Genomic DNA, 22,971 nt, shown 5'->3' with positions numbered 1-22,971 from the left:
TGCGTGCGGCATCTCGTAAAGAGCAAGGAGAAGAACTTCTATATCGCAAACAATTTACTACAATAATATTTTAAGATAGTCTCGATTAAATTCAAATAAAGTTGTAGGTAGCAAAATTGAAAAATTGGAAGAGAATACAGGGGACAGTTGATGTGATCTGGTTGCCATATTCAAAGATTTCCCGCATGCTATCCAAAATGCCACGACTTTTTAAGCGCTCCTAGTATACCAGCAATTGTACTTAATCATTGTTTTATAGTAAAAATAATAGGTAATTAACAATATTTTATTAAGATAAACAAAATGTTAGTTGATAATTATTTCCAAAGAACTGCAGCACAAGTAATAGCTAAGGAAAATTAATGAAAAATGTTTGAAAACTTTGAGTTTTAACAAAAATAACAAAAATGAGTTGTAAATGAATAGTACCATAATTGAGTTTAGAGTAAAAATGTGATTTTTCGTTAAAATAAACAGTACTATGAGTTTTTCGTTAAAGTTCTTAGCAGGTAAAGAAACAAATATTTAAACCGAAAAATTAAATAAAATTAAGATGATGACGTGATGCTCCCTCATCTATAGTATTGGTCCAATCCAGTTGGACTTGGACATGTTCGAAGCATGTTACTGGACGGCTTCATATGGTGTGTGAAGCGCGTGACACCTCATTGTCGGGTCGCATTTTCCAATCATATGGACCCCATAAAACTGCTGACGAGGACGAGAAGCGTCGGTCTCTTGTTGTCCATGTGGGTTTGATAGCTAAAGCTGCTTTGCAAGATTTCAATTCTTCCCTCTATTTTTACTTTTTATGAGAGGCGAATTCCCTTGCTTTATTTGTTGACGTGGAATCTCAAATGTGTGAATTGACACCCAAAAAATAAAATAAAATAAAATGTGTGATAAGACTATCCCGTTTATGGAAGAGGATCATATCCTGGGCTTAGAATGAGGTTCCTTCTGATCACGAAATTCAGACCGTTTAAATTTAATTCAACTGTTACAATTATTATAATTTTTAGAGGACTTCTCATTTGAAACCGTTGAATTAATTTTGAATGGTCCAAATTTCATAATCAGGAGAATCCTCATCCTGAGCTCAGGAGAGGATCCTCTTCCCCCGTTTATAGCTGGATTTCTATGGTACCAATTGTTGCTTTATTGAATTTGTTTTATTAATAAACTTGTGATTTGACTTTGATTGTATTTTTAAATGTAAATTCAAACTCAAGTATAAAAATTATTCATCATTTCCATAATTAATTAATATCATAAACATTCCTTCTAAACGTTATAAAATTATCCCTTATCAATACTATTTTGCTAACGTATTAATTAATTAATTAATTCTACCTTATTTGTTTTGATTGGATTAATAATTACATACCTTATTAGTTTTGGAATGAAAGAAACCAATTTGCAATTTTTTCTTTTGAAAATAAGTTTAAAAGGGAGGGGGGTTGCCAGAAAACTAGGACTCGTTCGAAAATGTTTTTAAAATGGCTGAAAGCATTTTTATTGAAAATGCTTCTGAAACCATTTTTTAGTAAAATAATAAAATGACAAGTGAATCCTAGAAAAACACTTTATTGTTTTATGCAAGAAACACATAACTGATGCTTGTTGCAATAAACAATTTATTTATTTTTTGAACCTAAAAATATTTTCTTTAAATTTTTTAATTATTTTAAAAGTAATTCTTAACAAGACCCTAATTTGCAATTGTTAATTACATATTCCAAATATTTGGAACTCAAATTAGTTAATTGCATATCAGAGACTTTTTACCGACACAGAATTCTGGTAATTACCATTAAAAAATGAAATAAAATGAAATAAATAGTAATTATCAGGCGCGTTTTGTAAAACCTTCCTGCAAGTTGTAAGCCTCCAGACTTTTACAGCGTTTACGACTTTGATTTTATATCTTTTCCCACCCTCTAACCCTCTCCTTTCTGTATAAGGTAAGCAAACCCTATCTGCTCCTACGACAGCTACTATATAAACACCAAACCCCTCCCTCTCCAAAAACCTCTCTCAGCTTCTCCTTTTTCTCCATCGATATTTATGTTGGTTGTTGAATCCGATCATATATCATGAGCAATATTCCGAGATCGTTAACCGACTCCGCCCTAACCCAGTTCAACCTCACCATCTCCGCTTCCGATCCGTGGCCGTTTTCTTTCGTCTTCTTATAACCCTAACTCAACAACTTCAAGTTTCTCCACTGTTTTCTTGCTCTCAAGGGTTTTCTGATTTTCGGGTTTTTCGAGTTTTCGAAAAGATGGGATTTATCGCCGCCGACAGGCCCAGCAAGCACAACCACCTGAACTTCCACCTCCACTTCCCCCACCTTCTCCACCACCACCACGACAAGAACAGCAAGGAGCTCAAAGATATTCCGAAAGGCTGTATGGCGGTGATGGTGGGCCAGGGGGAGGACCAGCAGAGGTTTGTTATTCCGGTGGTCTACATCAACCACCCGCTCTTCATGCAGCTGCTGAAGGAGGCGGAGAAGGAGTACGGATTCGATCACAAGGGTCCGATCACTATTCCTTGCCACGTGGAGGAGTTTCGCTCCGTTCAAGGCATGATCGATAGGGAGACTTCGTTCCACGGCCATCATCATCATCACCACTATGCCTGGTGTTTTAGGGTTTGATTTATTAATTGTGAAGATTATTAAGTAGATATAGATTTCTTAATTTCAGTTTATTAATTGTGAGCGAGGCATTGGATTCTTTTCTAATTCGTTGGGACCTCAAATATTATTAATTTGTTTGGATTTCTTGTATGATGTCTTATGGATTAGTGGATGATTTTTCATGATAAAAAATCAATGGATCATCATCGTCATCTTATGTATGATTTTTGGGAATATTCGTTTGGAGACGTAATCTTTTTCTTTATTCTTGTTGTTAATGTGAAATGAATATATAAAAGTGGGAAGGAAGTTGCTGGTTGCTGGTTGTTGGAGATAAGAAATTACACAAACGTATAATACTCGGTTCAAAACATCAAGGGTGTGTGCCTTTGGAGAGATTTTAAATGTGCCCGCAACGCTAGCGGCATGATGTTATTGTTATTATACACATAGAGGATTTTTTTTTTCTTTCTTCAAGTGTTCATTCACTTGTATAATGACATCTCGTTTAAAAAAAAAATTTCAGTATACTCGAAATACGGCCCGATGACACTTGGTTTACCGACCATAGTTCCGCCACCCTAAAAAATCTCTCATTAAAGACTTACTCACACCCATTAGGTTTAGTTGAAGATTTCGATTTTTATATGTTGGATTATATTTGAAATTTTGCTCCACAACTTTGGATCTCATCGTAACAACTGATTTAGCCATATTTTTCTCCACTTATATCAGAGCTCTTAATCTTAACCTTCATACTTAGGAGTTATACTTCGAAATTGTAAATTAACTATGAAGAGTTACTTAGGATGGTGAGTCATACTCAACGAATATATTACGTCAACTTGAATATTAATTGTTTCATTTTTAGAATTATATGACCTGCTCATTTAGCATTTAATTATAAATAAAAGTGTGAAGCCAGCACAAATTAATATTTTGAAATTTTGATTCAATCATTTGATTTCGTCTACCTTCTGCATTCCACCGCTGCCCCATCCCCATGTGGAAGATTGGTCGTTTATTTCTCATGTGAAATGTCAAGCGTTTTTGAAACAGTCGAGTTTGGGCATGTAGACATGCTCCTCTTTCAAAGGTCACCTGAGCAATATTTCTCAATTTCATACTAGCATTTGCCTACACATTAACACATATTTTTAGAAATTGAGAAAGAGAGAGGAAGAGAGAACGTGGGGGGAGTGAGAGGTTTTTTATTTTTATTTTTATAATATTGGAGGTTGTTTAACATCACCTGTAGGCTGTAGGTAAGGCTTCAATAAAAAACAGTAAAATTTGAACTTGTGAAATTACATTATTGCCTATCATTTTTTTTTGTGTAATAGAAGACTAAATTATCTTTTCATCATTTTTTGGTTAACAAAGAGGATTTCATTAGTTAGTAGAGATTATTTGATGAGGTCAATTGTTACCCAAGTAAACGAGTAGCGTGATTGTTGGCAAGTTGGAAAGACTTTTGCATTTGGCTGCATAATATAATCAAACCTGATGTATATCAATTATCGTCCAATTATATACACTGATGATTGAACTGAGATCATCTTTGGATTTCTGTGTCCAGAGCTGACGGACTCTAAGATCCGGACTATTCATTTTGAATCTTGCAGTCCTCATTTGCTCATTCTACTAGCCCACCGCATATAAACTAATAATCTAGATCTCTCTCTCTCTCTCTTTAACGGTGCGAATCTCTAAGTCTTTGAACTCTAAACATAGATATTAGGAAAACATCTCGACTCCTGATTAGTAAATATATATGTGAGTGTGGCTATTGCATCTCGGCTAAGGAGTGCCGCATGCCGCCGATCATAGGCAAGAACCACGCCAATTTGCCAAGGAGAGGTTTATTGTATGTTTGTTTGACTTTGATCAAAGGGCCAGCTACTGACCAAGTGCAACCCATCCCACCAACACGTAACTTTGATCGTAAGCAAACGTAGAAATCTAACCAATATTTTATGGAATTCAATTAAAGGTAACCATATTGACACCATTGGATTGAAGGAAAATTAAAGGGAATTTAATTATCATCGCGTTTTAAATTAAAAACTTAATTAGTAACTTTTCAACAGTTATTTTTGTAGATTTTCAAATATGGCTCAATTTTAATTTTTTTTTTTTTTATAAATTAAAACTCTGTATATGTTAGTTTATCTTATGTTGTCAGTCTCAAGCCCGAATAACGAAAAAGGGCAAGTGTCAAGTAGTCAACAGGCAGCATTCAACTTTTCAAGTCGAATCCAAGTCTAAAATGATATTAAGCTAAAGCTAGGTCGTTACTCGGAGGTGATTTGATGTGGCGTCAAGGCACAATGATAAGTAAGCAAGGATCACTGTATCTCCATCGGACGCCCGGATGCAACGTAAACGGGCCATAGATAAAACAATTATAAGTTTCTAAAGTTTCGCAACATGAAGCTCAGAGAAGTGAAATTATAATGCAAAGCGTTCTTCTAAACTTACACTTGTAAACATTAATATTGGAATGTCATTACAAAACTCTGTAACCTTACCTTCAAAGGATTTGAACACAAAAATAACCCATACAAATGTAAATGCAAAAGCTTTCTTCGATGGCATTGCCTCTACCATCGCAGCAGTCGCAACTGGTAGGAAGATGTCGATGCGTTTTCAAGGGTCTTGAACAAATTCTTCTGCATAAAATCTCTCAAATTATTGACATGGACCTATATCTCTTCACTCACAACCTGACACTGCATTGTCACCTTCACTCGCCAAAGGGGCGGGCAAGGTTCTAAAAGAATTCGAAACACTGTTGGTAAATTTTTGAAGAGAACATTATATATCCCGGTTACATTTATGGACGTCTAGTATTGGAACTACGCACTGTCACACCATGCAAAAATTTGGTGTATCCAAGAAGCGTAAGTTTTCTGTCTGAAGGTCGGATCCAGTCATTGAGTAATTGATAAGATGTGGGACCAAGATTCATTTCCTGCATAACGTTTTATTTTTCTTCAGTTTGCTGGTAATCATTTGACAAACTGACGCAGATACTTGGTTCCATATGATATTTTGAAAGTGACAAGTACACAAGCAATTGTACGGAATACTGATGTTCGATGTGCATACCTGTGCCAACTCCTCAACAGAGATGACCCGGTTTCCTTCATTTTCGAAATGCTCAAATGCCGTACTTGCAATGTTCTCCCATCCTTCATGAGCTTCTAGCTGATATGAACTTATTGCAGCGACGCAGAACTCTTGAAAGTCCAATTTCTTGTGTGAGAGGGGTTCCATCTTGAATTAAAAACTAGAATATGAGTACATGCCTCATGCAAAAGCCAAAATTAAAGAAATAAAATGAAAAATTGTATTGGAAAAATGGTTTTGTTTATCAATTCTATTGATTCTATGAAGGCTGTGTTTGTCAATAGAAAAGACAAGCCAGCAATGAAAAAGTCAGAGAAGAGAACAAACTCAAGACCAAAAGTTCTAGAATCCTCCAATATTAAGAAAAAAAAAGGTGTGTTCTCTTTGTTTCATTGAATATAACCATACAGAAAAAGACCGCTATTCCGCCTGACCTATCTCAGAATATCCAACAGTGTGCATTTTATATCATTTAAAATAAAAGTTTTAAACAAAAAGCAAATACGCAAGTTTCAACTTTGCATAGGAATCTACTATACATGAAATTAGCAAACAAATTTGGGACCATTCCACCGTTGAAATCAAAGAACGTGAAGGCATCAAGATCGCTTACCAAATTTATAATGTCATAAACCCTTGACATCTTCATGGCATCAGTTGAATTTTTCATGAGGGCCTGCAATATTCTTCACGATAAGTTGAAAAAGTCATGAAAAAACAATGAAGATAAAATAATTTGAAACATCTAACTATAGTAGAGATATTGAATTGCCCTATTATACCACGTACATAGATAATACGGGTCCAAAATGGGATCCTAAAATGTAACAAAAGAAGTATTGTTAAAGCAATAAGAACTCTGACTAACCGTTCTGAAATTATCAAGGGACACGTATCCATTTTTTGGATCCAAGAGCCTAAATTGAGCCCTAAGATAGATGAGCTCATCTTCTGTTAAAGCCTTGGAGAGAGCCTGTGAACAACGAAATATGTTACAAACTTGCAAAGGATGCCTTCTAAAATCACAAATGTGGGTTTGTGTTTGTGTGTATGAAAGATTTCATTGCCCCAAAATTATGCCATTCATGCCTGACGACACCCCAGCTTGTTAGCTTCGATTTTAAGTTGTTTCTTCTTTTTTCTTTCCAATTCTTTCTTCACATTTTGGGGGATTTGGAGGGCACGTTTTCTTGTGAAGGAGTGTTACCTTTAGTGCTGCACGCTTGAAGGGTGAGGACCAAACATACGATTTAACCAACTTGTAGATTAAAATATCTAAAGGCACATCATGTTTTTCATCTCGTAACCATGGGTGAGCTGTGAACACAAGAAATAGTTATCAGGATACCTCAACAGGAAATAACTGTACACGCCACTAGCAGGGTTATTTGGTGCAAAATATGATTAAGGATGTATGAAATATTTAAAACCAACTTACTTAAAGCTTGGGCAGCAGTCATTCTTTTCCTGTGGTCCTTATTCAGAAGCCTTTTAAGAAAATCTTTGGCTTCTGAGGAGACTGAAGGCCAAGGAGAATCATCAAAATTAGGATCAGCTCTTAGCACTGAACGAAAGATTCCTGATTCAGTTCGTGCCCAGAAAGGTCTACTTCCACATAGCAATATATATGTTATGACACCAACACTCCACATATCTGCTTCGAGACTGTAAGATCTATATAACACCTCAGGTGCAACATAGTATGCACTTCCAACAATATCATTGAGACGTTGATCTGCACATGTAAAACTAAATGTTCTGTGAAAACAATGCAATGTTCAGATAACTAAAGTCTTATAATTAGATTGATTTCTAAGGAGGGAAGTTTCATTTCTCACATGAATATGCCAACATATCAGGAAAAAAAAAAAAAAAAAAAACCCTCTTTGAAAAAGGTTAAAGAAAATACTTCCAATGAAACAAATAGTTATTGACGATGCTTGGCAACACAATAAACAATAATAATCATATAGGTAAGAACTTCATGACAAGAAACAATTAGCAGTTGCACATCATATATTGAAGCAAACGTATAGTGTGGAAAGCAACCATTACCAGGCCTAATAAGGTCAGAAAGACCAAAATCAATAACCTTCATTGGAGCATCCTCATCTCTTGTTGTGAAAAGAAAATTCTGCCGAGCATTCATAATGAACAGAGTTATTAGTTACTGGTTGGAATGAGAACGTGAAGAATTGAAAAATACATGTGAACATCCACAATTATCTAACTGTGAGTTCAAACTTTCTTCTGAATGTAGTACCTCTGGCTTTAGATCACGGTGTACGACACCTTGGAGATGACAGAAGGAAACAACACTTAAAATTTGCACAACAATAGTTTTAGCATCCTTTTCCGTGTATCTTCCACCCCTGCCACAAAGTAGTGATTAAGAATAAATCCTTTAACTCATACAATCCGAAAGTGCAAATTACAAGTACAATACAAGAAAGAAAATAAAGCATTTCATTCTACCTCGACAAAATCTTATCCAGTAGTTCTCCACCTTCACACAACCTGTAAGGTCAGCAAGATCAGAAAACTTCAAAACATGCTTATCGGCCAAAATACTGATGTATTCATACAAAGTTGAACAATGGCTTCAAGTTTCTATGAATAACATGATTAGGTTATTGAAAGAAAAAAAAGGTTCATACTCCATGACAATGTAGACGTTATGGTCATCCTCAAATGCATCGTAAAATCTGACCAGATTCTTATGTCCAGCTAATGCTTTCAGTATTTTCACCTCTCTGCGAACATCTTCAATAGCTATTGCCGTTGTCATCTGCGAAAAGATCCCTCATTTAATTACCAATATAACTTCAATTAAAATTTATAAGCAGTAACTCAGTAAACCCAAATACCGTGCTGATGCAGCAGTAAGGGTAATGACTAATGAGTTCAAAGACAGAGATCAACAGGCGAAAAGTTCTTCGGATTCGACTTGTTGCAGGGAAGTATAATTCACATAACCATTGCTTAATCCAGTGATCAGATTCCCCAACTAATTAAATTTTACCAATTTCATGCAAAAGTAAAAAAGCTGATTACTAGAAATACTAATTGCTTCAACATAAATGGATGCAATTTGCCCTTCAAATTCATCCAAACTTACTTAAAATAAACAAAGAAACAAGCTTTATATACCAAACAAGAAAGTGACAATTCAACTAAATTATTAAAACAAATAATTCATCAATAACAAGCATCGTCACCTTCGCTTTGGCTATGATCTTGACGGCGACCGGCTGTCCTTTGAGCTCTCCTTTCTTGCCCTTGGCCCAGCAAGTATGACCAAAATGCCCTCGACCCACCTCCTTCCCCAGCTCAAACTTTGCCCCAATGTTCTTCCCATACCCAAAGCTCTTGTCCAGTGCTCTCTCTCCTCCCTCGCCTTCCACGCCCCCTGGATGCTCCTCCGGTATCGGCCCATCCTTTGGCTTCACCTCACGCCCCTGCCGCCGTCGAAGCACCTCCATGATCGGTTTCGCCGGAGACGGAGGAGGTAAGGGCCACCTGAACTTCCTCCCCGGTGTCCTCGCCGGCGACGGCGCAATTCCGGCGGGAAGCGGGCTCGGGCACGGACTGGCCGAGAAGGAGTTGGCCGGAGTGTGCTTGCCGGAGTGAGCATCGCCGGGTCTGGAGCTGGGCGGCACCGGCGCCACTGGCGAGTGTTTTGACTGCTGGGCGGCTGCGGGCTTGTTGTCGGCCTCCGAAACGGCGACGTTCTTGCTGCAGCAAAGTCCCATCGTTGAATTGTTAGGGTTTTGGAGGAGGGAGGAGTCAAAGTAAGTGCATCGGACGGTGGAGAAAATCCGACGACTTGTTAAACAGGCGGGAGAGAAGGAGGAGGAGGGAGGAGAGAAATGTGAAATAAAGAAAGAAAAGAAATGCAAATAAGTGAAATGTTGGTGGTATTTATTTGGTGTAAGTTTGAATGTTGGGGAGTTACATGTTAATCTGACAGCTGATCGTGAGGCTTTAATGTTGCGTGATTAATGCCTGACCGTTGATTTTAATCATGTGTTATTTCAAGTTGGTCTCATCTACCATAAGTAATGCGTCCAAAACACAAAGTAAAAACATTAGATGTCATTATACATTTCGAGGAGTACTAAAATAAAATTTTCCTATGTGATCTTCCGTCTTGTGTTATGAACACATTAAAAAAATCTTTACTCAGTTAATTGGGCATACCTCATCTTTAATAGACGGGTAGGAAATCACCTTGAAATCAATTTTAACCGAGTAGAAGGATTTGAAGTTTACACGCAAATGAGTTGCTCACTTGTGTATCTTTCTTAATACCTAATTGCATGTGTACTTAGTTATCATGAATAAAATAAGTCATAAATTTGAGAGGAAAAATAATGGGAATACGATGTTCCCTCTAATCAATTTACTTCATGATATAGAAAGCTTTACTTCTTCAGAGAAAAATCCAACACTCTTTTCTGGAGCTTCTACGGATCAAGCTGATACTACGAGGGATTGTCTTGATCCCTTTAGCCTGTTGGGAGGTTAATTATGACAAATCTAAGCTCTTTTGCTCTCCAGATAATATTCAAAACTAATATAATTACGACAATGTTGATATGCGAGTTTAAATCTCAAATTTTCATTTCAGCCAACATCTCGAATCTAAAATTAATCTTATAATGGAACCGCACACAAGATAACATGCTCTAACGTCACACTCGTGTCATATACACATGCATATAATAAGAGAAAGCCTGGCTTATTATTTAATAGACTATGATATTATTTTTTTATTGTCATTGATTGACAATTGGGGTAACCGAATTAATCAAACTGTTCTAAATACAAAAAAAAAAACGCGTTTTCCTAGAATATTTCTTAATTATTATACCAATTTTGTTCTCGGCAAAAATATTATAATATTGGGATCGGAAGAGGATGACAGACTTTGTTCTTCATCTTCGAGATCGTTACTTTTGTAATTTGTACACTCTTTTCTTTGAATGCAACGTTCTTTGTTTTTGTTTACACGTGGATGTTGGTTTTGTTTAGACGTGGATGTGTTGCAAAGTTCAATCATTTGTAATCATGGTTCTTCTAGATAACAATTATAACTTCACAAGATATATGAGGAGAAATTTACATATAATTATGTTGGATATATTAAATGATGCAGAACAAATGGCCGAATGAATTTAAAAGGAAATGGACAGCCAAAAGACAATGGGACGCAATGGAAATTTGCATATTTGGCGTTCAAACGAGCTCATGATATATTTTCGAAAAGAGAACAATGTTGCGGTTCAAATTCATGGCTTTGTTGTGATATACGATATATTTTGGCTATTTAAAGTTGTTTTAGCCTTCAAAACGCAGTTTTGATATTCGTAATAAAAATCGGACCTTTGACAACTTTTCTAACTTAATAAGTTGGGTTTGTGATAATTTGTAATATACACATGCTTGTGAAAAGTAGGATAAGTAAAAAAAGTCTTTGAATTTTTTTGACTAATACTACTATAAGTATTAGAAAGCCATTCGATTAATGTCAATTAGTGTTGTTTTTATTACCAAAGTCTTTGAGTTGTTCTAAGTAGTTATAATCCTTTATTTAACTCGTTGGATGATTCTGTAATCGTCAATTCATGTTAATCAAATTATTCTTTTGGATTTCTGTTTATTTAACTCATTGGATGATTCTATAATCGTCAATTCATGTTAATCAAATTATTCTTTTGGATTTCTATATAAACGGGTGGATTCTAGAAACCTTTGTTCTTTAGGATTTACGTTTGTAATCCTTTAAGCTTTGTGGTGCGTCACAAAATGACGATTTTTAAGTCTAACAAGTTGTCTTGTGTCACCATGTCATCACGAAACAATCATTTATATCATTTATTGAATGAGTAATGCACTTTTTGAATACATGCTAAACTTGTTTTGAACAGTTCGAGTCCTAGGGACTCCAACAATATCATCAAATAAACGAATTATAGTTCATTTAAGTGAATTTTCAAAATAATGGTACTTAAGATTCATATTATAACTGTAATTGACAAGACTGTTGCCACAACATTCTTCTCTTGATAAACATGAACCAACTCGCAATCCACTGCTTTAACATTCTAATTATACGTGGCATGTAAGTTTTTCTCCTGCATATGCTATGTGCATATGTACTATATGGTGGCTGCCGCACTAGAAGTTCAATGTAGTCACCATTCACATGGGGGGAAATGGATTTGAGAGGCAGCGACCAATCAAAAGAGTAGGTGACCAAATCAAAGTCACGAAGGTTTGCAGTTTGAAGTTGGAAGATTTTTGAATCTTCCTTTACCAAAGTTGGGAAATGTTCTCTGTTTTGACTTCTCTTCATCTGGATGTTTCTTAGAATTAGAGAGGGACAAGGAATGGAAACAAGATGAATTAGTCTTAACCGCTTACGGCGTTGACAAAGTTTTAGCGCCTCTAGTTTTATTTAACGGCAAATAGAAAGTCGTACCGGATGGCTTGTTTTCCTATCGTCTTCGATGCCAACGGGCAACCGGATTATTTAGTGAAGGGCAGAAGTAGGAGATGTTGAATTGAAACGATCTGCATTCATTGTTAAGGAAGGACTGCCGCAGTTTAGCTCAATTGGTGGAACTAAGACAGATCATTGAAACGATCAATGTTGTAGGACAGGAGCAGCAGGAGGAGGAGGGGGAGGAGGAGGAGACACCAACTCATTGGGCTTTGGATTTATATTGTTATAAAAGTCGGCCCAAAATCTCCCCCCCAATAATATTGGGCCGCCATTTGGGCTTTGCGTAAAAATAATATATAACATCACCCAATGACTGTTCAAAAATAAAAAAATAAAAAAATAAAAAATACACCCATCACCCAATGATGAAGTTTTGATGAAATGAGATCCACTTCGAATTTATGTGTCCAAAGCTTGTAAATTGAAGAGATTCAGGTCATTCAAGAGATAGAGAAAGGAATATGGGCTGTTAAGTTTTTGGGTTCTTGTGAAGTTGGTCAGTAGAATGGGCTGATGAGGTTGTGTGATTGAAATTGAGTGATTCAGATCTCTTGGTCCGCTGGCTCCGAACACAGAGATTTGTAATGAATCTCAATCTAGTTTTGATGACTTAACAGTCTAACATACAAATGTTATTAACTATTGGTACGGTTATAAAAGTGCTTTCTAACTATTGGTATAAAAGATTTGTAATTCGAAATCATAAAAATGCGTATGAGCATTAAGTATTTCAAGAAAAATAGTACTAAACAAGGCATAAGATTGTTTGCATTTCTAATTTGTTTTCTTTAAATTGCCTGTATTTAAAAAAATAAAAAAATTGTAATGGATCGTGGAAGTTTGTTTTATGGCATCAAGCTTGACGTGTGCACTCGTTTCAAATTTTCTTATATTTTTTAGTTCATCACATTTAACAAGTTTTTAATAGTGATCTGATATCAACTCGAATGTTAACGAGTTGACATGTTATCTTTATTTCGCGTCGAGTTATAAGTGATAAAACCCTATATAAATATCTCAATTAAAAAACAAATCTAAAGAAGTAAAGGTGTATCGCCACGCGCCACTCGAAAGCGTCGGCAATCATGCAATGGTAGTGAAGTTTGCCCTATAAATGGCGGGAGCCTGACCTGCTTGTAAATTTCTCTCTCCGTCGTCAACTCTTCTCAAATTACATATCAACCCCTCCAAAACCCTCCAATCGCAAAACACTCCAAATCGTCCAGGTGCTTCCCCTTCTCTATCGCTCTGGTGGAGTAACTCCATTGCCGGTCTCTCTCGTCTCGAAAATCCCTGCAATTCCAAGGTTTACATTTCCCCCTTTTCTTTGAGCCTCTCGAACCCTAGGTTTTTTTCTTCCCCTTTTTTTTTTTTTTTTTTCTGAGCTGAGTGAGTAAGCGAGTTTGAGTAGTACCGTAGCTTCTGATTCAATGGAGGCTGCGGCCGCTGCGCGCGGTAGTTCGATGCCGATGCCACCTCCGCCATCCCGCAAAGAGTGGCGCGCCGTCTCGGACCATCATTCGGCTCGAAACATCGGGGATGAGGTAGTAATTTGCTCAAAAGCACTTGCATTGGGTTCTATTGGGTGTGTAATTAATGCTAAAAGAGAAAAGAAATGAAATTTAGAACAGTGGGTTTTTAAATTGGGTTTGGATTGTGAAAAACCCTTCAGTTAAAACTAAAAATATGATTAGGGTTTGCAAATTGCATGTTATGTTTCTCGTTTTATTTGTTTGGGATTAAGTATGCGAAACCATTTTTAATTGGGTGAGGATTCGTTGATTTATTTGTGGTTTTTGTTCACTTTATTTTTCTTATTTAATTTATAGTGTGGTTTAAGTTTTTGGGTTTGGTGTTCGTGGGTTGGTGGGAAATGTGGTTGCTGCTCTCACACTTTGACATTAGAAGATTGTTATAAATAAACTTGAAGGGGAATTGTTTGGTGAATATGGATATATTTTGAATGAAGTAACCATGTCTCTCGTTTGGTAAAAATAACCGATGGGTAAAATGAAGGAAATTTCACGACTCGTATTTTGGTTGAATGATCGGGAATTGGATATATAAAGTTCAGTGTACTGCCAGTAATAATGCTCCTTACAAAATTCTTAGGACTAGTAGTGTGAGTTTATTGCCTTTATTTGCTCGAAATGAAGAACTTCATGGAAAAAAAGGATAACTTAAGTTTTAGCATTGGCTAAGGTTCTTCAGTGAGCATCGCTGTTAGCTGATTAAGATGTGGTACTTTAAAATTTTGCTCCTTGGTTTGTTTAAAGTATTTAGTGCTACTTGTTTATCATTTGTATTTGCTGCTTTTCCTTTATCTTGTTCTTGAACGGGCCTATCCCAATATGCAGAAGTTGGAACGATCAAAGCTAGGCCAATCAGATGAGAGAACAATATATGAGGTAAGGATGTTGATATTAGTATTAGCTTGTATTCTAAAGGATTCAACGAAAGTGAATATGATTTGTTGTTTATCAAGGTGCAGCAAGGGAGAGAGCCAGTTGATGTGGACTTCTGTTCGATCACAGTAGATGGGACTTTAGATCATGGCCTTCTGCAACAGCGGATTGAAGACATTTCTAGACAAAGAGAGGAACTACAGCATATGGAGATTGATCTTAAAGCTCAAATCATTGCAAGATCCGAGATAATGGAAATACAGCATAACTTTGATGCTCAAATAAAGGAACATGCCAATGCTGCTTCCAAGCTTCAGGTTTTGATTGATAATAGGATATGTAATTTGTAATGTGTATGCTGATGATAGGGTTTTTTTTATATTGCAATTACATGAATCTCATGAGACGTAACAAATATCGAAGTTAGCATGCTAGTTCTGATTTGCAATCTCACATGCACATTCCACATTTGGTGTGCATATGTGGAATCTTAAGCTCAAAAGTTATCAGCCAATCTGAGGGCATATTTGATTGTTAGATGATTTCCTTGAGATATATGCGTGAAATTAGATACCAACTGTGGGTTTATATACTGTGCAGGAGCAACTCCATGAAGGGGAGCAGACAATACATGATTTGGAAAGGAAAATGGACGAGAAAGATAGAGAGCTGCATGCTATCAAACTAGATAATGAAGCGGTAAATTGAATGCTTGTGTATTTTATATGTTTTAATTGAGCTGTTTGAGTGAATAATTTGCAAATTCTTAATCTTTTGATTTTCATAATCTTTTGGTAGGCCTGGGCTAAAGAAGACCTTCTTAGAGAACAGAACAAAGAATTAGCAAATATCAGGTATTGGTCTATTCGTTGAAGATCTGCTCACTGCACTTCTAAGCTCTTTTCCAAGAATGCTCTTACTTTTTGTTTAGATGTAAATCGAGCTCTTGTCTTTTACCATTGCATGCTAATGGGTTACTGTTTATTGCAGAAGGGAACGTGACCATTCGGAAGCTGAAAGAACCCAGCACATACAACAACTACATGACCTCCAAGAGCATATTCAAGAAAAAGAGAGGCAGCTTAATGATCTGCGGGAACAGGTCTGTTGATTTATCTGATGCATTTGTATAGCCATACTGAAGTAGAAGTTAGCAACTCAAGTTTTAACACATCTTAATGGTACATATATTTAGAATATGCATAGTTTCATACGAGGTGCTTTTCTACTATTTTTCATTCTCTGAATGAACGAAGTCTACTGTGCTGTTGCTTTAAATGGTCAGACTCTGAAATATAAGTGACATTCAAATTGGAACAAATTTGGTTAATATTCTGCAAGTTTCATGCTAATTTAGTTCTAGAGATGCAATGTGAGTGCAGCCTGTGCCTGATAGTGTTTATATTTTCAGCATAGGCTTGCTCAAGAAGCCATCCATTTTAAGGATGAACAGTTGAGGGAGGCCCAAGCTTGGATCACCCGTGTTCAGGAAATGGATGCCTTGCAGTCAACTACAATCCAAGCTGAATTGCGAGAACGTACAGAACAATATAATCAACTCTGGCTTGGTTGCCAAAGACAGGTTGGTTTACTTGTTCTTTCTCTATCACATTTCCAGGGTATTTTCTTTTCTTGAAAAGTTGAAACTTGCGGGAACGTTCAGACATGGGCATCCGCAAATTGTCTGTTTGTCTATATGCTGAATTTTTCCAAAACTTATGTCAAATCATATGTGATGTTGGTGCTGTACTTAAGTAAATACGGTTTTTGTTTTCTTCAAAGTTTGCTCACGTCTTTGATATTTTCCTTTTTGGCTCACTGATTCCAGTTTGCTGAGATGGAGAGACATCATATGCATACAGTACAACAGCTACAACTTGAGCTGGCTGATGCAAGAGAAAGGAGTGGAGCTTACACTGATGAGTCACGCATGACACAATCAAATTCAAGGGATGCATCTCAGTTTGGTCAGAACAACGGAAACCAGCTAGATATGAATACATCAAATGGAAATACAGGGCCCCTCCAAAATGGGAATTCAGACGATGTTTCATCATTTGTTTCAACTAGAAACGCATCAACTCAGGTAGCTGCATGCTTTTGTTGTTCTCCTGTTAGTAGCTTTGGAACTTTTATTGCTTTTTGGCTAAGATGCTCTTTTTGAAAAAAAAATTCCCGAGTAGGAATTTGAATTAGCTATTTTTTATATTATTTCCATAACATTAAGTTTTGGATCGTTATTAGATCGACCATGTTGCTGGAGTTCCAATTTCACCATCATCTCTACTTGGGATGCCTTCCTATCTTCCCCCTGGACAAGTGACTGCTCTACATCCATTTCTTATGCATCAACAAGGGGTGCCCCATTCTGTCCCACCACATGTTCCTCAATCTCATGTTGGTCATTTTCACTCGATACCTGCAATATCATCTCTCCAACAGTGGCAAAACCAACAGGTGCTGAGATGAATATATCTTTTCTGTCCTGATTATTTTAATGTACAACGATAACAGACTTATATTCTTTATTTTCTCTTTTAAGGCTCCATCTGAGGGTATATCTACACAGAATGAGCTTCCATCATCACAAAATGATCCAAACTTAATAAGACCAGATGCAAATTATAACTATGAAATATCTGGTAATGGGCAATTTCTTCAACAAGACTATTTGGATGCTCAAATTAACCAAGGGGCACAGCCTGATTCTGTCTTGTCATCATCTAATGGGGAACCACAGGTATTGCCTTGTATATGATGATTACGTAGTGTTATTTTATGTTGTGTGCAATTTCACTGGATTCACTGAAATTATTTTGGTCCAGGTTATTGAGTCAATTGATAGAGGTTATTTGGTCTCATCCCAACCTGATCAGAGCTTGCAACAAATTTCCTCCCAGTTCCGCAATGCTTTAAGATTGGAATCTCTTGAACAGAACAGTGAAACCAAGGTAGATAAGCTTCTTTTGTTTTTGGTATGTCCCTATACAGGCTGGAGCTTTGTGGTCAGCCAGCCTGTCTGGTTATAGTGCAGATGGTATCTAGGGAAGAAGTTCAGACTAACTTGCTTTCGAACAGGTACTGGAGCAAAATGTTCAGACCTCGACTGATCATGGGTTGGATGGACAAGTTTTAACTGCAGAACAACCAAGTTCTACTACCAATTCGTTAAAATCTGATAATTCAATTCCTTCAGTCGATATCAAGGAAACTGCAATTGATAATGCCACTAGTGCAGTTCTGCCCGAAGCATTTGTCTCAACTGGGCATGCAAATGCGGCAGGGGGAGAGACTTCGGAAATTGCACTTCTTGATGAAAGGTCATTGTTGGCTTGCATGGTTCGCACAATTCCGGCAGGTGGTAGAATTCGTATCAGTTCAACGGTGAGCCTACCTATTTTCTACTAGGTCTTTGTAGTTAGCATGGCATTTTTATTTTCTCCGCAACTTATCTAAAACCCTTTCTTGTCGGCAACTGATTAGTTCATAATATATGTTCTTTGGTCTGAGTACAGCTACCGAATAGGCTAGGAAAGATGCTTGCACCCTTACACTGGCATGATTACAAGAAAAAGTTCGGAAAGCTTGATGACTTTGTGGCTGGTCACCATGAAGTGAGTATGATTTAAAATGTCTGTTTTTGCATAGATGGATATTATCTCATAAGGACCTTAATTTTTGTTTTTCAGTTATTTGTGATTGAGGGCGACTACATTCAGCTTCGTGAAGGAGCGCAAGAGATGATAGCAGCTACAGCTGCTGTTGCAAAAGTTGCTGCTGCTGCAGCTGCATCATCTCCCTACTCTTCATCTTTGCCTTCTGTGGCTATTACTCCAGTGGCACAGACTCACCGCTCAAGGAAGATATCAACTTTAAATGCAAATGATAATCACTTGCAGTCTGTTAAGCAGAATCAGCAATTAAATGGGTTAAGCTTTGGCATTCCTGGAGGTTTCTCAAATGTAAAGATTTTGAGCAAATCTAATGATTCTTGGGAACCGAATGGCCCTGACACTAGGCCAAGCCAGTCATCTGTACTTATGAATGGTGGAAATGGAGCACTTATGGATAGATCAAGCATGAGCAGTACCCAAAGCTCAGGCTTGCCTAATGGCCGGCTGAGCTCAAATGCTGTTGGGAAACATGGCAGGTGTACCTCTTTAACCCATTGAACACGCTGCAGTTTTTTTATTGCGATGAATTAAGTAGTTATGGCTATTGCTTTATTACCATGTAACTTATTAGATGTGTTACTTTGACAGGATGACCAATGCTGCTGCATTTACTTCCAGAAGATAGTAAGTACAGTTACTCGAATAGTTAAAGTATTACTGTTTCGTGATATAATCTTTTGGAATATGTATGTTTCATTTGTTCAATCTTGTCTACCGGTGGTTCAGTTTTCTGAGCTGTCAATTATTGGGTGGATCAGTATTAGTATGCTCCTGGTTTCTTTAACATAAAGGGTTTTCAGTTCAGATATAAGAGAGTGTAGTATGAGTCATTATGTACATATTATTGATCACTATTATCTGAGGCTACCGGCGTGTGTGGGGGCCACATCTTATAGTCTTATGCTATTTTCGGTATAAACTACTATTCTTAAGCATTGCTTTTGTTATATATATTTTTGCTTAACTGTTTCCATTGAAGGCTCGGCAATCCATTTCATAAAGGTGGCTTTGCTCATAAATAGGTTTAATGGGTAGTTAAGTTCAAAGTTCAAACCCCCGTACCGAAAATGTCCTAACTGATTAAACGTGATTATGATAGTGCTTGCGAGGATGATGCAAATTTGAATTTCCCTATAGCAATGCAGCTTAAACATGTTTGGTGTTTGGCAGGAGAGAGCAGGGAATCGCGCCACCTTATGTCTGGAATTTGTGGACCAGAGCGTGGACGGAAGATTATTTTGGGACGGCAACAGGATACGCGGGAGAATACATATTCATCATAGATTGAATCAGACCATCAATCTTTGCAGCTCACTTCATGGAATTTTCTGACTGGAAATGTTTGCCCTTTTTTCGGTTTCTTGTTTTTTCGGTTCTTCAAAAGCTTTAGGTTGTGACTGTTTGATGATATACTGAAAAGAGTCAAAAGACTGCAAACTCAAAATGTCTCTGCAGTGCAGTGATGATGATATTCATGCACAAAATTGCTTCTGTGCGCATCTGGATGAAAAGTCTGCCCGTTTTGTTGTTGGATGAAATGATGGATCCTTTAAACATTTTTATTAAACATTAATTTATTTCTCTTTCCTTATTTTTACTTTATTGGGCTGAGATAAACCTAACTGGGTTTCTATGTGTTGGAAGCCCAGCCCACTTTGTTTCGTTTGTGCTTCTTGCTATACCGCAGTTTGTCCGCCTCTTGCACTTCAGTTTGAATTTTCCGCCCGGTAGATTAGATTAAATCATAATTTCTTTTTAGCATAAAAATATTAATGTCATATTTATTGGAACAAGTTAGTTGCAAATATCGAATGGGCCGGAATTTTTGATGTTATGGTATTTAGTATTTACACTTGGGGTTGGGGGACAAATTGATTTCGAATTTACTATTTACGAGATTTGAACTTAAGATTTCTTACTTACGTAGTGAGGATAAATACAGTTAGATTGTAGTACTAAGTAGCCAAATGGGGTAACATTACCTTAAAACAATAAGGGCATGTTCGTAAAATGATTTTTGAGGAATTGTTTTGTAAACAAAAATTAGAATTTTTCATTTTTATGATTTGAGAATGGTCGGTAATTTAATTTTATGCAAAACGAAAAACTGTTTTGAAAAACGTTAATGAACAAACCCTAATGTTTTATACACTCAAGTTCAAATTCTCTGTTTTGTGTCCAAATATGCCCAAACAAAATTTCGAAGAAAACATTCAAAATTTGGAAAATCATGGTACTTCAAAACGGTTCGTTTTACGCTACAAGGTGGGTAGGTTGGAACGGCGTCGCTTTAGTCGAGGGCTAAATATTGTCGATCGGAAATCCATTTTGAAAAGCGAAAGGAAGAAGGAAAGGGGAAGGAGAAGAAGAAAGATGGGTTACGTTCTGAGAGTGAGAATGGCGTCGTTTTTCGGCGGAGCTGCGGTGGCGTCGTTTCTGGGTCTCTACATCCTCCACAACGATTACAAGGTCGCCCACCACTCCATTTCTCAACAGGTCCGTTTTCCCTTCTGCAATTCTTAGGGTTCTATCTTTTCTTCTTCTTCTGTTTTCTTTGGGTTTTGTTCAATTTGTTGATTTGGGAACCTTCCCATCTTCGCGTGATGACGGAAGGTTGAATCTTGAGTTGATTGGGGAAATGGGGTTGGACACGATTTGTTGTTTTCTGTGATATTAAGGGAAAATCCTCCTCCTTTTGAGCTGAAAAAATGAATATTAAAAGTTAAAAACGAACTTGCAGAAGTGATTTATGAGCATTTTAGTTAATTATTATTTGAATTAATGCATAATTGCTCTGGTCAATGTCATGAATTGCTGCTGAGTAAGTCAATTTCGGTTGTTTAGGAGGAGTGAGGTGTTTGAAATTCTTGAGGGCGTTGGTGACATTTATATGGCGGTTTCGGTGTTCGTTTTTAGTAGTTTAAGTTTTGTTCTTTGACGGTGGAAAATTGGAAACATAATGTTGGTAAGATGACGATGAAGATCAATTATGTTACACGGATGATAATCACTATTGGTCGTGGATGAATCAAAACCAGCAATGCTTTATTCCTTTTCCTAATTCTTTTCGGGTAATTCGAATGTTTTCCTTCTTTGCATCGTGTTTAGGATCCTTGTTTTCTACCGGTTAGTTGTGAGCTTTGATGGGTTCTCTTTAGAGAAATCAGTTATACATTGATTGTCTACTTGTATTCATTTATATTGATTTTAGCGGGCACCCTACTCGTTCTTTTCAACCGATTAGGGTTATGTGTATATTCTTATAGGCTATGCAAACGCATCTCCAAATTGAATCGTGTATGAATCCTCCTGGTGTGAAATAAGGTTTTCTTTTACTATTAAGAACAAGAAAAGAAACCTTGATTTGAACAGTTTGTTATGTTGACATGGGAAAAGAAATTTTGCTCATAACACGATGCTGCTGGAATTGTCGGTAAAGCAATCTGTGCTTTAAAACTGTTTACTCATGCGTGCACCCACATACTCACACTTGTAAACTATAAGTTTCTATTCACTTTGCCGACTCATATTTTGAGAAACCTACCTCCTAAGAAGCATTTCTGATGTAGTGCTAATTATGTCGGTAGTAGAAGAAATTCTGGTGGAACCCAGGAAAATCTGGCTTTTGCCCGAGATATGCTATTTTGTTTTTTCATTTACATGATTCTGCGTTGTATGATCTTCTGTTTACAAGATGGATCGCCACTATTACTGGCCTTTTAGTTTCGTGCAGTTTTACAACCATTTTTGTGTGTAATAATTTCTAGGCATTTAAATAGCAAGAAAAGGATAGATGAGATATGATTTTTTTCCCTTGTTTCTCCAGGTGAAAGGCCTTCATGAATCATTGGATAGAAGAATTTCAGCTCTTGAAAGTTTAAAGCCAACGGAAGCTCCACAACCTGCAGAAGCATCCGAGTAGATGCCTTGAGAATGCTACCTGCAACTCTCTTGTGACTCCAAACATCTTTTTTGTTTCTTCGAATTATGCGGGTGGTTTCTATGTCGTTTCTCCACCCTTACAAAGAATAATAATGACATAACTGACTTCTACTGTTACTACAGGAATCGAGTATTTTGTATTTTTATCAGATGAAAACTGTCAGTAGCTCTGAGAGATACTATGCATCGACGAGAGGTTATTTTACTTTCGGATATAAATTTGTTTCATCGAGTATGTTGTGTTTGCCGTGTTTCATGGTCAAAAATTTCCCTGCGAATGGAGTTGATTGCAGAAAATATGATGTTACAGACAACTCTACCGAAGTTTCTCTCAGGTTCCGTCCATACATATTTATGGATCTATGTACCTACTTTGACTGATTTATGTGAGATTCGTCTGCTCTGACTTGTTAGGTAGAATGATTCAAATTCGTATCATTTGCAAGATTTTAAAGAGAGTTGAAATTACTTGAGAGTGATGTGCGTATGAACACTATCGGCTCCTTTTGTGTAAAGAGTCATTTCTCCGCAACTGCAAGTGGCAATCTAACCACATACACAAAATCTCTGATATAACTGCAAAATGTAAAGTTTCAAGTTACGATTTGTCTGCAAGGAGGAGCCAAACGTTTTTGGATGTGCATTGCCGTTGCTTGATTTGTTTGT

At 36.9% G+C, this 22,971-nt stretch overlaps 4 protein-coding genes across 6 annotated transcripts; 3 read left to right on the top strand and 1 right to left on the bottom strand.

The window, feature by feature from the left end:
* The first annotated feature begins 1,960 nt into the window (after window positions 1-1,960).
* Window positions 1,961-2,790, top strand: LOC137721375 (auxin-responsive protein SAUR32-like). Its single transcript, XM_068460470.1, has one exon. It carries the CDS (start codon window positions 2,285-2,287, stop codon window positions 2,660-2,662), a length of 378 nt encoding a protein of 125 aa, XP_068316571.1. The 5' UTR covers window positions 1,961-2,284; the 3' UTR covers window positions 2,663-2,790.
* Window positions 2,791-5,083: 2,293 nt separating this feature from the next.
* On the bottom strand, window positions 5,084-9,737 carry LOC137720197 (CDPK-related kinase 4-like). 2 transcript variants are annotated; one of them, XM_068459234.1, is made up of 11 exons: window positions 8,995-9,730; window positions 8,434-8,564; window positions 8,252-8,293; window positions 8,040-8,148; window positions 7,832-7,910; window positions 7,215-7,511; window positions 6,984-7,093; window positions 6,645-6,749; window positions 6,390-6,452; window positions 5,756-5,923; window positions 5,084-5,618 (listed from the first exon to the last, which is right to left on the bottom strand). In XM_068459234.1, the coding sequence occupies exons 1-11, from the start codon at window positions 9,526-9,528 to the stop codon at window positions 5,481-5,483; spliced, it is 1,776 nt and encodes a 591-aa protein (XP_068315335.1). In that variant the 5' UTR covers window positions 9,529-9,730; the 3' UTR covers window positions 5,084-5,480. The 2 variants fall into 2 exon arrangements, with proteins under 2 accessions (XP_068315335.1, XP_068315336.1); XM_068459235.1 differs by lacking the exon at window positions 5,084-5,618 and having other exon boundaries at window positions 5,786-5,923; window positions 6,390-6,462; window positions 8,995-9,737.
* Window positions 9,738-13,404: 3,667 nt separating this feature from the next.
* On the top strand, window positions 13,405-19,960 carry LOC137720669 (uncharacterized). Of its 2 annotated transcripts, none has more exons than XM_068459761.1 (16): window positions 13,405-13,828; window positions 14,642-14,692; window positions 14,776-15,006; window positions 15,290-15,388; window positions 15,488-15,543; window positions 15,680-15,791; window positions 16,101-16,271; window positions 16,518-16,775; window positions 16,934-17,146; window positions 17,232-17,429; window positions 17,515-17,640; window positions 17,768-18,073; window positions 18,205-18,303; window positions 18,379-18,839; window positions 18,952-18,987; window positions 19,534-19,960. In XM_068459761.1, coding segments are annotated over exons 1-16 (2,532 nt in total). In that variant the 5' UTR covers window positions 13,405-13,714; the 3' UTR covers window positions 19,535-19,960. The 2 variants fall into 2 exon arrangements, with proteins under 2 accessions (XP_068315862.1, XP_068315861.1); XM_068459760.1 differs by having other exon boundaries at window positions 14,770-15,006.
* Window positions 19,961-20,692: 732 nt separating this feature from the next.
* On the top strand, window positions 20,693-22,537 carry LOC137721113 (uncharacterized). The gene is made up of 2 exons (XM_068460226.1): window positions 20,693-20,859; window positions 22,190-22,537. The coding sequence occupies exons 1-2, from the start codon at window positions 20,737-20,739 to the stop codon at window positions 22,283-22,285; spliced, it is 219 nt and encodes a 72-aa protein (XP_068316327.1). The 5' UTR covers window positions 20,693-20,736; the 3' UTR covers window positions 22,286-22,537.
* Window positions 22,538-22,971: the final 434 nt, after the last annotated feature.

This window comes from Pyrus communis, chromosome 16 (genome assembly GCF_963583255.1).
Source record: "Pyrus communis chromosome 16, drPyrComm1.1, whole genome shotgun sequence".
Classification (NCBI taxonomy): domain Eukaryota; kingdom Viridiplantae; phylum Streptophyta; class Magnoliopsida; order Rosales; family Rosaceae; genus Pyrus; species Pyrus communis.
This window is presented reverse-complemented; position numbering and strand designations above follow the sequence as displayed.